This window comes from Rhinolophus sinicus, chromosome 11, assembly GCF_057876585.1.
Source record: "Rhinolophus sinicus isolate RSI-liver-muscle chromosome 11, RSI-T2T, whole genome shotgun sequence".
NCBI lineage: Eukaryota > Metazoa > Chordata > Mammalia > Chiroptera > Rhinolophidae > Rhinolophus > Rhinolophus sinicus.
In genome coordinates, this window is record NC_142511.1 from 21,094,056 (window position 1) to 21,111,908 (window position 17,853).

General features: G+C 35.7%; 1 protein-coding gene across 19 annotated transcripts in view; it reads right to left on the minus strand.

The window, feature by feature from the left end:
* The window catches only part of LOC148756635 (membrane cofactor protein-like), a 97,583-nt gene that overhangs the window by 35,209 nt on the left and 44,521 nt on the right, over positions 1-17,853 (minus strand). For all 19 annotated transcript variants that reach the window (XM_088801677.1, XM_088801675.1, XM_088801669.1 and 16 more), the window contains exons 2-5: positions 8,291-8,479; positions 7,871-7,964; positions 1,781-1,866; positions 1,010-1,207 (exon numbers count right to left, since the gene is read on the minus strand). In XM_088801677.1, the coding sequence (XP_088657803.1) occupies positions 1,010-1,207; positions 1,781-1,866; positions 7,871-7,964; positions 8,291-8,447 (535 nt within the window). In that variant the 5' untranslated portion in view covers positions 8,448-8,479. The remainder of the gene's footprint in view (positions 1-1,009; positions 1,208-1,780; positions 1,867-7,870; positions 7,965-8,290; positions 8,480-17,853) is intronic.

Below are 17,853 nucleotides of genomic sequence, written 5' to 3' on the forward strand. Positions count from 1 at the left end.
TCACTCCTTTAGGGAGAGAGGGACTCTCACAGCTGAAATAGCCCTCCTGATCTTTAATGGTCACATGCGGGTGTGGGACCAGCCCGTTCCACGTCTCTCACCTTCCTACCAGTTTGGAGGTGGCTTCTTCTGCAAGTCCTTAGTTGAAAGGCTTCAGTTCAGCTTGATTTTAGGCTATTCTCAATAACAGTTTTTGTAGATTAGTTGTGATTTTGATGTGTTTGTAAGAGAAGGTAAGCCCAGCGTTTACCTACTGCATCATCTTGGTTGTCTCATCTAGTGGTTTCTTTTTTTTAGAGGCAAATGTAATATATAATAATATTAATGTCAACTCTAACTCAAAAAATAAATATTCAACAAGAAAGAGTCAAATAACCTTCAGTGCCTCCGTGTTTTAAATCACAGTCTAAGGCCTTAAACATTCTTTTTAAAGTGCAGGCATATGTAGGAGATATTGCAGGTTTGGTATCAAACCACAGAAATAAAATGAGTATCAAAATAAAGCACGGCATAATCTTTTTGCTGGTGAGGGTCTTGCCTTAAATTTTAAAAAATGCAAAGTGCAATAGAGCAAAAAAATAATTAAACAAGATATTCCTATATGTTAAATCCGGAATTTATTAATCTTATCAATGAGAGGGTTAGTCTTTTACAATATACTCTTCCATTTCCTCTAGCCAGAACTCTCAGACTTCTTGTAAAACAAGATAAAACTCTGCTATTTTTAAGCCAAGGTGTGTTGAGTTTCCATACTTTGAAGCAAAAAAATCCTAACTCATACATCTACACAGTAATTCACAATGTATAAATTAGAATGTCAAGAACATGTGGAGTGAAGGGTGGGGAACTCAACTAGAATTATTTTTTATTCTATTTTACCTAATTAAATTAGAAACTAATGAAAAAGAGGAAAAAGCACATATGGCAGTTTAGTTTACTTGTTTGTAAAAGTATATACAAAGTGTTCACATACTATTTATAAATGAAAAAATAAATAGAAATATATTACCTTTACACTCAGGAAGGTCACTACTCCATGTATCAAGCCCAGAGCAAATCAGCTTGCTCTCTCCAACAAGTGAATATTCATCTGGTCCACTGGAAGGATTACAACTATAAATTACTACTTCATTATATTCAAAAGTATCCTTGTGGCTATTGGTGTATTTTCCGTTTGGTATTTGTCCAGGTGGTTTACACAAAATCTCTTAAAAAGAGAAAAAAGAGGACGGGAAAGGCCAAATAAAAGGTAAAACATTAAGACAGCATTAGTAATGTCTTACGAACTGCCTTCAATAAATTCATTAACACAATTTCTCCAATCTAGCTGTGAATCCACTATCCATTTAGAAGAAAGTTCTATGAGAAAATGCATTATCTTTTCTCATTTTCATCCTAAAGAGTGTATGGTGAAATTTGCCAGAAGCTACAAATGCTGTTATTGCAAAATTTGAATCCTGACGTCTTCCTTTAAGCCAAATATTGAAGAGATTTGCAAAAATGTAAAACAATGCCATTATCCTCACTATTGTTTTAGAAAAATTTCACTTTTCATAAAAAATACATTGTACATTTTAATATGTATTTTGCTTACTGTTCTTAATCAATTAATAAATAACTATTTTTTAAAACTTCTCAGTTTTAATTCCAAAATAATACCAATATACATATCCCATCTGAAAAGAAGCTCTGGGGGATCTTTGTTAATTTAAAAGCGTAAATCCGAGGCCAAAATGTGTGACACCTGCTGCTCTAAATTCTAAAGAGAGAACATACTTACTTTCACACTGTGGGGGATCATCATCCCAAGCCACATTATCTCCAGCAAGTTCACAATGTAGGACTTCTTGTCCAAGTATGTAAAAACTAAATGAGGAAAGAAAAGATTACTGTTTTCTTTACCAGTTAACATGATGCACATAACAATTGACGAAATTTTTTTTTATTAGTTTCAGGTGCACAAGACAAATACTTAGACGTTTATCATTTATATCCCTCACACTGTGTGAACCCCCTCCCCCCATCCACTATCTCTCTGACATCTCACAGAGCCATACATTTCCACTGTCTCTATTCCTAATGCTGTACTCCGATGAAGAAAATGTTTATACGGTTGGCTTTTTGCACTGCAGTAGTCTCAGGGAGGAGTTTCTTAAAGAATCTATTATGAAAGTACAAACTAAATCTGCAATTTAATAAAATAAACAGTTTCTGCTGCGAGCACATTACCTAGAGCAAAATGTCTGTATAAATCTGTCTTGCCTGTCAGTCAGGTGTTCGTCATCTCTGGCAATCACACACGTTAACTTCTCTGCCTTTGCTCCTTCCATTCTGCTCAATCAGGATGACCACTGAGTAGAGATCAGACCCTAGAGTTTGCCTGCATATATTTGAGTCCCAGCTCCACAAGTGACTTGTTATTTGAGCTTGGCCATTGTTTCTCCTGCTTGGTTTCCTCAACTAAAAAGGGAACAATAGTATATGTCTTGTGTGCTAGTTTCAATGATTACATGAGTTAGCATCTGGCACACAGTAAGTGCTCGGCGAGTTTCAGCTCTTACAAATATTCTGCAGATCGCAATATCTTCCTAGAAGTAGCTCAGGAAAACTCCTACTCGAAATCTCTCCCTTCCTTCTGGACTCTCATGTAATGACCATGAATAAGTCTATTCCTTTGGTACTTCTCATTTACTATTTTGCTTTGACACCTCTCTGTATATATTGTCCTTCTCAATCGGGCTATTACTTTTTGAGAAAAGTCTATGTCTTAACCTGTTGGTACTCCTCAAAGTGCCTAACAAGTTCTAACTTTAGGCCAGATATTTTTTCTTGATCAAGTAAAAAACCGTCAGTGACATTGCCTGTACATGCTTCCAGCTGACTTTCCCCTCCAGGCTCACTCGTTGATTCTACTTTACAATGTATTAGTAGAGGATTCTGGGATGATGGCAGGGTAGGACGCACCAAGAACCTACAGTGCTAGAATCTGTCTGATATAACAATTTTGGAACTCTAGAATCCCCTGAAGGCTTGCAAGTTCCAGGAAAAGACTTGGATAGGGAAATTCCATTAATATTGGTCACCTTCAGCTCTTAGCATAATGGCAGCTACCCACCCGCATCCCCTAGGAGGTCATGTGTTCCTGGAGCAGCTTATGAATAGCCAGGAAGGGAAAAAAGGACCCAGTCCTCACAAATATCAAGAATCTGTACTCCTATCACTGACTGCTGCTCCTGATCATAAAAAAGCAGATAAAGACGTGGGTAACCATTACTGTCACATGTCCCCCACTCTAGCAAGCACATTCCTTGCCTATTAAAGTGACTTCTGTAGGGAAGTGTCCAGTGTCTTTTGCTTCCCCACTTCACTTTCTGCTTTTCTGCTTTATGGAGCCAGACATTAAAATGAGGACATTAAAAAAACAACTGTATATGTGGGAAAAATTAGAGAGTGACTGTGCATGCCCAGAGAAAGGCTCAGAAAAAACCTGAGAAGACCTTCAGTTTTCATAGCAGGCTGATCCTCAGATCCTACAAGATTAAAAAACAAACAAACAAAAAACAAAACGCCAAAAGCATAGCAAATAAGAAGGCTTGGGAAGGAGAATCTGATTTCCAGTGTTACCCCATTAAATGTCCAGTTCAAAAAAGAAAAGAATCACAAGGCATACAAAGAAACAGGAAAGCATGGCCCATTCAAAGGAAAACATAACATAAATTCTCCCTGGAAAAGACCTAATGCCAGATCTAATACACAAAGGCTTTAAAGAAGCTCAAAGAACTAAAGGAAGAAATGTAGAAAATCAAGAAAACAACGTGTAAACACAGTGTAGATATCAACTAGGAGATAGAAAACCTAAAAAGAAACCAAAAGGAAATTTTGGAGTTGAATAGTACAATAACTTCAATGAAAAATTCACTAGATAAATTAGTAGTTTTGAGCATGCAGAAGAAAGAATCAGTGAATTTGAAGGAAGGACAATGGAAATTATTAAGCCTAAGGAACAGAAAGAAAAAATGTTGAAGAAAAGTGAACAGAGCATGAGGGCCTGTGGTACCTGTGGGAACCAATAAGTAGACCAATATATATGCACTGCGGTACGCTCAGAAAGAGAATACCAGAGAGGAAAGGGGCAGAGAGACTGTCTGAAAAAATAATGGCCAAAAACTTCCCAAATTTGATGAAAGACATGAATATAAATGATCAAAAAAATCAACAAACTCCAAATAACATGAAGTCAAGAGAACCACACTAAGATACAGAATGAGCAAACCTCAAAAGCCAGTGACAGAGACATCCTTGAAAGCCACAAGAGAGAAATGAATCATCATGTACAAGGAATCCTAAATAAGATCCGGAGCAGATTTCTCATCAGAAACCTGGAGGCCAGAAACTGAGCTGACAAACTCAAAGTGCTAAAAGAAAAAAATTGTCAACCAAAAATCCTCTATCCAGCAAAACCATGCTTCAAAAGTGAGGGAGATATTAAGACTTTCCCAGAAATAAAAGCTGAGGCAGTTTGTTACCACTAAACCTCACATGAAAACATGCTAAAGGGAGTCCTAAAGTATGAAATTGGAGGACACTAAAAAGTAACCCAAAGGCATATGGATAAACAAACATTTCACTGAAGGTACATACATGGGCAATAATCAAAGCTATATTATTGTAACAATGGTTTGTACCTATAATTTTTCTTTTCTATGTAATTTGAGAAACTAATCCTTTAAAAGAAAATCAACACATTACTGTAGAAGCTGGGATTACAATTATTACTGTGGAGACCAGTATGACATCAACAATCTAAAAAGGTGGGGACAGAGCTGTAAAGGAGCAGTGTTTGTAATTTACTGAAGTTAAGTTAGTATAAATTCAAAGTGCAGCATTGTAACTGTAGGATTTTAAATATAAATCGTATGATAACCACAAGCAAAAGAGAATGAGACAGGAATTTAAGCATTTCACCACAAAAATAAACTGAACAGGAAAGGAGGGGCAAAAAGCTATGAGGCATGTAGAAAACTAATAGCATAATAACAGGAAGCAGTCCTTCTTGTGAGTAATTATTTTAAATTTAAAATGATTATACTCTCCTATCTAAAGACAGAAATTGGCAGAATACATAACACCAAACGATCCAACTCTACGCTGTCTATAGGAGACTCACTTGAAAGACAAAGAAATTGAAAATGAAAAAATGGAAAATATATTCCATGCAAATAACCATAAGAGAGCAGAGGTGGCTGCACTAATTAATACAAAATAGACTTTAAATCAAAAAAGGTTACAAGAACAAAGCAGGACATTATACATGAATAAGGATTCAATACTGCAAGAAAATATAACAAGTATAAATATTTATGTACCGAACTACAGACTATGAAAATATATGAATTGAAGGGAGAAACACCCATTTCTACATAACAGGCTTTCCTACAATAGTAGCTGGAGACTTCAATACCCCACTCACAATAATGGATAGAACAACTAGACACAAGATAAATAAGGAAACAGAGGACTTCAACCACACTATAAACAAACCAGATCTCACAGACATAGACAGAACACTCTGACCAACATCAAAATACACATTTTCAGGTGCACATGAGACAATCTCTATGGAAGACCATATTTTAGATCACAAATTAATGCTATTAATAAATTAATCACATAACAAAATAGTTATATTAGGCCACAAATTAATATGAAACAATCAATAGACAAAAAAAGTAGATTTCATGCAAAGTATATTCTCTGACCCCATGGGGTGAAGTTAGAAATCAACATCAAAAGAAAGACTGTAAAATTCACCTTACTGTGAAAATTAAACGACACACTTTTAAACAGCCAATGGATCAAAGAAGAAATCATGAGAGAAATTATAAATTACTTTGAGACGAATTGAAATGAAAACATAATATTCTAAAACGTAGGCAATGCAGCAAAAATGTGCCAATGGGGCAATTTATAGCTATGAAAGCTTACAACAGAAAACACCTGAAATGAACAACCTAATTCACAACTTAAGGAACTAGAAAAAGAACTAAACCCAATGCTAGCACAAGGAAATCTATAATAAAGAGTCAAGGTAAACAATACAGACAAGAGAAAAACAATAGAAAAAAAAAATCAATGAAACCAAAAGTTGGTTTTTCAGAAAGATAACTAAATTGACAAACCTCTGTCTACCTAGATGGACTAATAACTGAAAAAGAAGATCCAAATTACTAAATTCAGAAATGAAACTGGGGACATTAATATTGATTCTACAGAAATACATAATACTATAAGAGAGTACTATGAAAAATTTTATGCCAACAAATTAACTGACATAGATAAAATGGAAAAATTCCCAGAAACACAAAACCTACCAAGATTAAATCACACAGATATAAGAAGTCTAAGCAGACATATAACTAGTAAGGAGGTCGAATAGGGAATGAAAAATCTCCCAATAAAGAAAATCCTTGGACCTTATGGTGTCCCTGGTGATATTTAAAACTAAAACCTATATTCTCAATTTTTTTTTTTTTTTTAATTGAAGATGTGGAAGTCTTCTGAACTCACTCTATGAGAACAACACTACTGTGATACCAAAGCCGGACAAAGACACTACATAAAAAAGAGAAAACTACAGACACATATCCTTTATGAGCCTTGATGTAAAACTCAACAAAATACTGGCAAAGAGAATTGAGCAGCATGATAAAAGTATTATTCACCATGACCAGGTGGGATTTATTCCTGAAATGCAAGGATGACTCAACATATGACAATTAGTTAATGTAATATGCAACATCAATAGAACAAAGGGAAAATACACATGATTATCTCCGTTGATACAGAAAAAGCACTTGACAAAATTTAACACTCTCTCATGTTAAACATACTTCATAAACTAGGAATAGAAGGAAACTACCTCACGATAATAAACACTATATATACAAAACCCGCAAAAACATCATATGAAATGGTAAAAAGCTGAAAGATTTTCCTCTAAGATGAGGAACAATGCATGGATGTGTGCTTTCACCACTTCTATCAACAAAGTACTGGAAGTTCTAGCCAGAGCAATTAGACAATCAACCAATCAATCAATCAATCAATCAAATAAAGGTAATGAAATTAGTTAGGAAGAAGTAAAATTTATCATATAATAGGATCTTACATGTATAAAATCCTAAAGATCACACACACACCCTGTTAGAATTGATAAATTCAGCAAATTAGCAAGACACAAAGTTAAAAAAAAAAATCGTTGCATTTCTGCAGTGTACTACATTCACCCTCTAAATGCACATTTGTCATAAATGCCCAATATTCTGAACACGTACTATTAAAAGAGCCTTGTAGAACAAAAGTCACTATCAAGTGCTTTTGAGATGCTTCACTCCTTTGTAGCAGTCTCAAAAATAAGGTTTTCCAACTTAGAGATCTTGTTCAACATTAAGGTCCAGGCTAACCAGGTCAATTTTGATCTGGTCACACTTTGTAGAGTTATCTCGATATAAGAACATCTTTGGTGAGCTATTCTACCTCACATTTCTGTAAGCCCCGCTTCAGCTCTGAGAGTCGGCCATTTTACATAGGGTGCACTTTGTTGTTAAGGATAAATTCTTTGATTACTACGTTCTTAATGCTTATTATTACATACAGTAAGTATTAGATAATTTTGCTTTCCTTCAATTGAAATTTCTTTGCATTAATTACACATCTTTTCAGTCTCCATGAAAAGCCCAAGAACTGACTGGCTATAAGTACAAGTTGTCACATGGAAAGCAAAATGAAATCTACATTATGAGAATGCTAAAACTAGACAAAACAACAAAAAAATCAAACTAGTAACATTTACCTTATTTTCTCTACTTACCCCTCATTACAAACAAAGTGAACCTTTGAACCGAACAGGAAAGTTCCATTTAGACGGCCATTTAGGGGGTCTCCTAGCTGTGGACATGATTTTCCTGAAAGAAAAATTTGAAATTAATTGATTTATACCAATTTCAAAATGTGTTTGAATGAAAATCAAAATTCTACATTGCTCTATTGAACTATTGGGAATATAATTTTCTTTCTTTAACTATTAAAAACCCAAACTTAAGTTTCACATTTACTCTGAGTACCACTGTCAAGAAAAAGATTCCCTGGAGATTTTGAAAGCCCGAAAAAATACATTATTACCTAAAATCTACATTCACATGAGAAAGCCATCACTGTAATAGTAGAATATGCATCCCAAAATGTGAAAAAATCTCTAGAGCAATTTTTTAAAAAAGTTCTGTTTCCTTACTTGTACAAGCCTCCTGGAGAGGTGTCCACGTGTTATCTGCCTGACAAACCGCAGTGGTGGTGAGAAGAGGAACAATACGCATGTATCCTAGGCGGCACTCATACTCTACTTTGTCCCCAGGATTGTAAGTGGCTTGAGAAGCATCCTTGAGCTTCATAGATTGGAATCTCGGTGGATCATCACAGGCATCTGTGCATAAGAGAATAAGAACATGAAAATAAAGTATTTGATCATTTTCACCAGCCAGGACCTGTGGCCTGGCAGCGGGCAAGTAGTACAGAAAAAATGGAAAAGTCCTTGGCAAGATTTTAAATGATCATTCCATGCTTTCACCCAAGTGATCATAGTAGGGGAGGGTGTGCTGTGCTTGCTTTAAATAACAGTCTATTAGCTTTTGGTTTGTTGGAGAGTAAGGTGAATATTCACTCAACAGTAAATTGAAGACACAGCAGTAATGTTTTTGGTTTAAAAATATGTATATTCATAGGTATGCGTTCTTCCCCTTTTTTTTTCTAAATTCCTTTCACACTCCCCTCTCCCCTAACAAGACTTGTACAGGATATATCACTTTGGCCAGATCATTCTCCCATAGTTTGAAACACAAACTGATGATGACCTGTCACTTCAGGCTCAGTCTCCTCTGAGGAGTTAAATTCCTCGAAGTCAGGGATCACATGCCTTCCTTTTCCAGTGCACACTGTACCCAGTGGGTGCTTAAGAAATGCTATGTATGGTGAGAGGTGGCTATTAAGTAAGCATTGTGGATTTCATAGACCAAAATAAATGTGAGTTAAAGTATTTGAAAATAGAAGACTTCATTTCATATGTTTCATATCAGTGAACTGAGCATTTTATAAGTGAACAGATATAATTTACGTGTCAAATTTTACAACCCCTAACATTATTTTAAAAATAATTTAATCTTCCTTCACTGGTCAGTGTATCACGCATGACCTCAGAAGTTCCCTGAGTTAGCTGTTTGGGCTTTGTATATCCAACATATACCTACAGTAAAGCTACTATACTGTTAAACTTTTACAAGATTTTATTTTTGGGCTTTCTTTTTTTTTTTTTTTTTGGTAGTAGTTTTTCTTCCTAGAATAGTGTCATTTCTACTTTAGCAATTCCTCTTCCTTTAAATTATTGTGGGCTTGAAAAACCTAACATATCTGTTGGAAATACTATGTAAAATAATGCGATGGAGACAAATCAAATAAACTAAAGGGCAAAAGAATGCAGAGGCTTCTGTGAGGGTAAGGACCTAAGAAGAAAGGACATAGGTCTATTTTGATCCCTAATGAATCTTTCCCTTCTTACATCAGACTGAGAGACTGGTTAAGAGAACTCTGAACAAGGAAATTTTTAAAAATATTTTTATTAAAATATAGCTAATGTAAAATATTATATTAGTTTCAGGTGTAAATCATGGTTATTGAACAGTACCTACCTGGCATTATGCAGAGTTATTACCACATTATTGGTTATATTGCCTATGTTAAAGAAGTGATCACCATGATAAGTCCAGCAACCATCTGGCACTGTACCACGCTATCACAATATTATTGACTATATTTCTCTTATTCTTCTTTATCTTCCCCTGCACTTTTTAATTTTTCAATTAGAGTTCACATTCAATATTATTTTATGTTAGTTTCAGGTATACAACACAATGGTCAGACATCTACACAACCTAGGAAGTGATCCCCCGACTAGTACCCACCTGGCACTATACATAGTTATTATCATATTATTGATTATATTCCCTATAATTTACATCCCTATAACTATATTTTAATTACCAATTTGTATTTTTTAATCCCTTCACCTTTTTAACCCTGTCCCAACCCCCCTCTCATTTATCCCCCAATAGATCTACTATCCATCTGACATCTTACATAGTTATTCAATATTATTGACTATATTCCTTATGCCAGACCCTACATGGCCATGACTACTGTGTAACATCCAATTTGTACTTCTTAATCCCTTTCTTTTTTCACTTACCCCCAAATCCCCTCTCATCTGCCAACCACCAAAATGTTCTCTGTATCCATGAGTTTGTTTCTGTTTCACTTGTTTATTTTGTTCTTTAGATTCTACGTATAAGTGAAATCATATGACATTTATCTTTTGCTGTCTGACTTACTACACTCAGCACAATACCCTCTAGGTCCATTCATGTTGTTGCAGATGGTAAGATTTCATTCTTTATTTTACGGCTGAGTAATATTCCATTGTATATATGTACCACCTCTTCTTTATCCATTCATCCATTCAAAGCCACCCAGGTTGCCTTTATATTTTAGCTATTGTAAATAAGACTGCAATTAACATATGGATGAGCATGTCCCCTTGAAGTAGCATTTTGGGTTTGTTCAGATAAACATCAAGAAGTGGGATTACTAAGTCTTCTTTGTCTCTTGTTATAGTCTTTGTTTTAAAGTCTATTTTGCCTGGTATAATTATTGCTACCCCATCTTTTTTGTTTGTTTGTTTCCATTTTCATGAAATATCTTTTTCATCTCTTTACTTTCAGTTTGGGTCTTTTGATCTGAAGTGAGTCTCTTGTAAGCAGTATATGTAAGAGTCTTGTTTTCTTCTCCATTCAGCATCCCCATCTTTTGATTGGAACACATAATCCATTTACATTAAAGTAATTGTTGATAGGTATGTAATTGCCATCTTATTATTCATATTTTTATTTTATTTTCATCTTAAAGAAGTCCCTCTAAGATTCCTTGTTATACTGGTTTGGTGGTGGTTCCATTAGCTTTTTCCTTGTCTGGGAAGCTCTTTATCTGTCGTAGGATTCTAAATGACAGCTTTGCTGGGTAGCATAATCTTGGTTGTAGGTCCTTGCTTTTCATCACTTTGAATATTTCCTGCCAATCCCTTTGGCTTACAAAATTTCTGTTGAGAAATCAGCTGACAGTCTTATGGGCGCTCCTTTGTAGGTAACTAACTGCTTTTCTCTTGCTGCTTTTAAGATTCTCTCTTTGTCTTTATCCTTTGGCATTTTAATTATGATGTTTCTTGGTGGTGGGTCTCTTTGGGGTCATCTAGTTTGGGACTCTCTGTGTTTCCTGGGCTTGTATATCTATTTCCTTATTTCTTTTGCCAGGTTAGGGAAGTTCTCTGTCATTATTTCTTCAAATAAGTTTTCAATTCTTTGCTCTCTCTCTTCTCCTTCTGGCACTCCTATAATGTGAATGTTGGTACGCTTGATGTTGTCCCAGAGGCCCCTTAAATACGCCTCTGTTTTTTTATTCTTTTTTTTTCTTTTTGCTGTTCTGATTGGGTGTTTTCTGCTACCTTATCTTCTACATCACTGATTTGATACTCTGCTTCATGTAATCTACTGTTGATTACCTGTAATGTGTTCTTTATTTCTGACTGGTTCTTAATTATGTTTTCTGTCTCTATTTTATATTTCCTATCTCTTTGTTGAAGTTCTCCCTGATATCATTGAGTATCCTTATAACCAGTGTTTGAAACTCTGTGTCTGGTAGATCACTTGTCTCTGTTTTGCTTAGTTCTTTTTCTGGAGCTCTGATCTGTTCTTTTGTTTGGGACATTTCTTTGTCTCCCCATTTTGGCTGCCTCCCTGTGTTTGTTTCTATGTATTAGGTAGGGCTGCTTTGTCTCGCGGTCTTGGTAGAGTGGCCTTATACAGTTGGTGTGCTGTGGGGCTCAGTGGCACCATCTTCCTGGTCACTTGAGCCATGCATTCAGGTGTTTCCCTTGTGTGGGTTGTGTGTGCCCTCCTCTTATAGTTGAGCTCTGCTTGCTTTTACACATCAATGGGAGGGATTGATCCTTGGGCTCATTGGTTGTGAGGACTGGTCTTGACTACAGTGGAGAAGTTGTGGTGCAGGGGCTGACTGTACAGAGCAAGATCTGCCCCAGCAGGGCTCTGGTGCCTGCTCAATCTGCCCCTTCGGTGTGTCATCCTTGGGAGGTGGCTGGGTGATGCTCCAGTTCGTTTTGAAGCTGGCCGCTAGGAGCACCAGCCCCTGGGCCACTGGGAGGGGACCCGCTGCAGGTCAAGTTCAGGCTGCAGCTCATGCCCACTCAGAGCCACACAGCAAGAGACGAAAAACAATCCACAGATGGTGATCACCTGGTCTGTACTTGGAAGTGACTTAAGAGGCCAAGCCACAAAGCAAGGCTGGCTGCTGATACGAAGATTTCACAATTAAGCTACTGTCACCATCTAGGTAGTTTGGGTATTTGTGGGGAGGAAGGAGTGCAACAAAATTCTACCAGATCTCCCTTTCTGAATTGGCTATCCTTTTGCCCTCATTTTTATTAAACTGATAAAATAAATTGGTATGTGAAGATCACACATAGTTATCAGTCTTTCTTTCTCCAACACACCATCTGTAAAATCACGGTTGAAGACAGTTTCCGTTAAATCATTCAATGCACCCTATAAGTTCCTGTCTTGAAAAACTAGTATTAAGCTCAGTTTATAAGGACACAAGGCAGTTTTCTAACAGGTTCCCATCCTATTTTTCCAAGCTCCTGCAGCCAATAATAAGGAATTCACTAGACCATTAAAATTTCCTCATGAAAATTTAACCATGAAACCTATCATATGCAATTCTCAGAAAACAATGGCTCTTTAAAAGTTCAATTACAAGTAATATTTTACAAACTGGATTTAAAACTTTTTTCAATTGACGACTATGGGGATGAAATTCTGCTGAGGAATATACCAAGAGATTAACTATGGTGAAAACAGAGGACTTTTTTATATTTCTGTGAATTTTTAAAAATTTTCATGAGTATGCATTACTTTTTGTTAATGTGTGTATATATGTGTGTGTGTGTACACACACACTGCATATATATAAGGGGTGCCAAAAGAATGTATACACATGACTTGTATTCATTTTTTGTTATTGGTATATATTGAATATTGCAATTTTATACATTTTTTCCCTTTCTTAAAATTTGTATACATTTTTTGGCACCCTCTGTATATATTTCTATCAAATAACAAAAATTATGTCTTTTTAAATGAAATTTATTGAGGTAACATTGGTTAATAACAATATATAAATTTTAGGTGTACGACTTGATAACAGAACATCTGTATCCCCTATTATGTGCTCACAACCTGAAGTTTAGTTTCCTTCTCTCACCATAATTTGATTCCCTTTGCCCTCTTCATTCTCAGCTCCCACTCCCTTCCCTTTTGATAATCACAATTCTGTTGTCTTGTCTGTATCTGTGAGGTTTTTTTTGAGTGTGTGTTTGCTTTGTTTGTTCATTTGTTGCTTTTGTTTTACAAGGTGTGATAAAAAAAAGGTAAACGCTTAAATAAAAAAATGTATTACAGTAAAAGACACATTGCCATTAATCCCCCTCAAAAGACTCTTCCTCACTTCAAACACACTTGTCATATCATTCTTGTCACTTTCTGAAGCAGTTCTGGAAGTCCTCTTTAGTGAGTGTCTTTAGTTGCGCTGTCGTGGCTGCCTCGATGTCCTGAATCGATTCACAACGTTTACTTTTCATAGTCATTTTGACTTTGGGGAAGGGCCAGAAGACGCATAGTGCCAGATCCAGTGAATAAAGTCCATGAGAACACACCATAATGTTTTTATTTGACAGAAATTGCTGTACCTGAAGCGATGTGTGACAGAGATTTGAATGTGGATTTCATCATTGTCATGATGAAGGATGAAGTAAAGACACTCACAAAAGAGGATTTCCAGAAATGCTTCAGAAAATGGCAAGAATTATGGGATAAGTGTGTTGAAAGTCAGGGGGAGTATTTTGAGTAGAATTAATGGCAATGTGTCTTTTACTATAATAATATTTTAAAATTTAACCATTCACCATATTTTGTGATCACACCTTATATACTGGAATACTACTCAAGCCTTAAAAAAAAAGAAATGTTGCCATTTGTAATAACATGGATAGATATAGAGAGGACAATGCTAAGGAAATTAGTCAGAGAAGGACAAGAACTGTATGATTTCATTCATATGTGAGATATACTCATATGTATGTGTTTATTTCTTTTCTCTCAAGTCTGTTCCATTGGTCTGTGTATCTGTTTTCCTGCTACTACCATACTGTTTTGATTACTGTACATTTGTAGGATAGTTTGAAGTCAGGGAGTGTGATACCTCTGCCCTTTTTCTTTTTTCTCAGGATTGCTTTTTCTATTTGGGGTCTTTTGTGGTTCCACATATATTTGATGATTTTTTTTTGGTTCTATTTCTTTGAAAATGCTATTGAGATTTTTATGTGGATTGCATTAAATATGTATACTGTTTTAGGTCTATGGTCATTTTAACAATGTTAATTCTTCCAATGCGTGAACATGGAATATCTTCCCATATCTTGTGTCTTCTTCAATTTCTTTCAACAATGTCTTGTAGCTTTCAGTGTACAGGTCCTTCAACTTTTTTGTTAAGTTTATTTCTGGTTATTTTATTCTGCTCTTGCAGTTGCAAATGGGATTGTTATCTTCGCTTGTCTTTCTGATGTTGTTGTTAGTATATAGGAACACAGTGGAGTTTTGTATATTGATTTGGTATCCTGCAACTTTACTGTATTTGTTTATTTTTTCTAATCATCTTTTGGTGGAGTCCTTAGTGTTTTCTACATATAGAATCTTGTCATATGTAAATATGACAGTGTCACTTCCTCAATTCCAATTTGGATGCCTTTTATTTCTTTTACTTGCCTAATTGCTCTGGGTAGAACTACTAGTACTATATTGAATAACAGTAGTGAGAATGGGCGTCCTAATCTTGTTCCTGATCTTAGAGGGGAAGCTACCAGTTTTTCACCATTGAGTATGATATTAGCTGAGTATTTGTTGTATATAACCTTTATTAAGTGGAGGTAGTTTTCTTCTACATATTTTATGAAGAGGGATGTTGTACATTTGACAAGATACAACATCCATTTATAATTAAAACACCCATTTTTTTAGTGGTTTAATTATAAATGGATGTTGTATCTTGTCAAATGCTTTTTTTGCATCTATTGACATGATCATATGATTTTTATCTTTTGTTTTGTTAATGTGGTGCATCACATTAAATGATTTGTTGATGTTGAACCATTCTTGCATTCCTAGAATGAACCCTACTTGATGGTGATGTATGATCCTTTTAATGTACTGTTGTATTCGATTTGCGAGTATTTTGTCTAGGATTTTTGCATCTATGTTCATCAGAGATATTGGCCTGTAATTTTCTTTTTTTGTGTTGTCCTTACCTGGCTTTAATATCAGGGTAAAGTTGGCCTCATAAAATGAGTTAGTAAGTATTCCCTCCTCTTCAATTTTTTGGAGGAGTTTGAGAAGGACTGCTATTAAATCTTCTTTGAAAGATTGGCATAATTCACCAGTGAAGCCATCTGGTCCTGGACTTTTGTTATAGGGGAGGTTTTTTTGATAACTTTTTCAGTTTGCATACTAGTGATTGGTCTATGTAGGTTTTCTAATTCTTTTTTTTAATTTAAATATTTTGGTATACAATATTGTATTAATTTCAGGTTTATAATGTAGTGACTTGATATTTTTATACCTTACAATGTGATCACCCTACTAATTCTGGTAATCATCTGTCACTGTGAAAACTTATCAAAATATTATTGACTGCATTTCCCTTCACCTTTTTCACTCATCCTCCATCCACCTCCCCTCTGACAATCATCCCTTTATTCTCTGTTTCTATGAGGCTGTTTTTGTTTTGTTTTGTTTGTTTGTTTTAGATTCCACATACTACTGAAATCATATGGTATTTGTCTTTCTTGTTCTTACTTATTTCACATGAATAATATCTTCTAGGTCCATCCATGTTGTCGCAAATGGCAAGATTTCATTCTCTTTTCATTGAGGCATAATATTACACTGCAATGAAAAGATAATGAAATATACACCAGGTCTGAAAATTAAGTTTGCAAACCTGTTTCAAAAATGTTGCTAACCTTTTTTAATATCAGAGGGATTATTCATTATGAATTTGTACCAACTGGACAAACAGTTCACCAAGTTTACTATTTGGAAGTGCTGAAATGGCTATGTGAAAAAGTTAGACAACCTCAACTTTTCGTCAACAATTCATGCCTCTTCCATCATGACAATGTACCATCTCACACGGCACTGTCTGTGAGGGAGTTTTTAGCAAGTCAACAAATAACTGTATTGGAACACCCTCCCTACTCACCTGACCTGGCCCCCAATGACTTCCTTTTTTACCCAAAGATAAAGGAAATATTGAAAGGAAGATATTTTAATGACATTCAGGACATCAAGGGAAATACGATGACACCTCTAATGCCCATTCCAGAAAAAGAGTTGAAAAATTGCTTTGAAGGGTGGACTAGGCGCTGGCATTGGTGCATAGCTTCCCAAGGGGAGTATTTCAAAGGTGACCGTAGTGATATTCAACAGTGAGGTATGGAGCACTTTTCTTGGATGAGTTCACGAACTTAATTGTCAGACTTGTATCTATCCCGCAGGTGCCAAAAACATGTATACACATTTTAAGAGATGTTATCTATGCTAAAGCAGTGGTTCGCTGTAATCGTAAGTGTTGGAACGCTGATGGTAACCACTTTGAGCACCTCTTGTAATTGAAGAAGTCAAACGTGACTTGTATTCATCTTTTGTTATCGGTATATGAGGTCTGACAATTAGGTTCAGAAACTCAACCTAAAAAGAGTGCTCTGTACCTCATTGCTGAGCATCACTACAATCATCTTTGAAGTGCTCCCCTTGGGAAGCTATGCATGGATGCCAGCGCCTAGTCCTCTGTTCAAAGCAATTTTGGAACTCTTTTTCTGGAATGGGCATCAGAGGTGTCATCTTATTTCCCTTGATGTCCTGAATGTCATTAAAATATCTTCCTTTCAATATTTCCTTTGTCTTTGGGTAAACAAAGAAGTCATTGGGAGCCAGATCAGGTGAGTAGGGAGGGTGTTCCAATACAGTTATTTGTTTACTGGCTAAAAACTCCCTCACAGACAGTGCCATGTGAGCTGGTGCATTGTTGTGATGCAAGAGCTATGAATTTTTGGCAAAAAGTTCAGGTCATTTTTGTCTAGCTTTTGAACACAGCCTTTTCAGCACTTCCAAATAGTAAACTTGGTGAATTGTGTGTCCATTTGGTACAAATTCATAATAAATAATCCCTCTGATATCAAAAAAGGTTAGCAACATCGTTGCAGCAAGTTCGTGAACTTAATTGTCACACCGTGTGTGTGTGTGTGTGTGTGTGTGTGTGAGAGAGAGAGAGAGAGAGAGAGAGAGAGAGAGAGAGAGAGAGAAATTGTGGAAGATATATTCCTTTGTGGAATATATATTCTTTATCCTTCATCTATCGATGGATACCTAGTTTGCTTTCATCTCCTGACTACTGCAAGTCATGCTACAATGGATATATGGGTTCATAGATCTTTTTCGAATTAGTGTTTTCATTTTCTTCAGATAAATACACAAGAAATGAAATTGCTGGATGGTATTGCAGATCTCTTTTTAGTTTCTGGAGGAATCTCCGTACCGTTTTCTATAGTGGTTGCACCAATTTGCA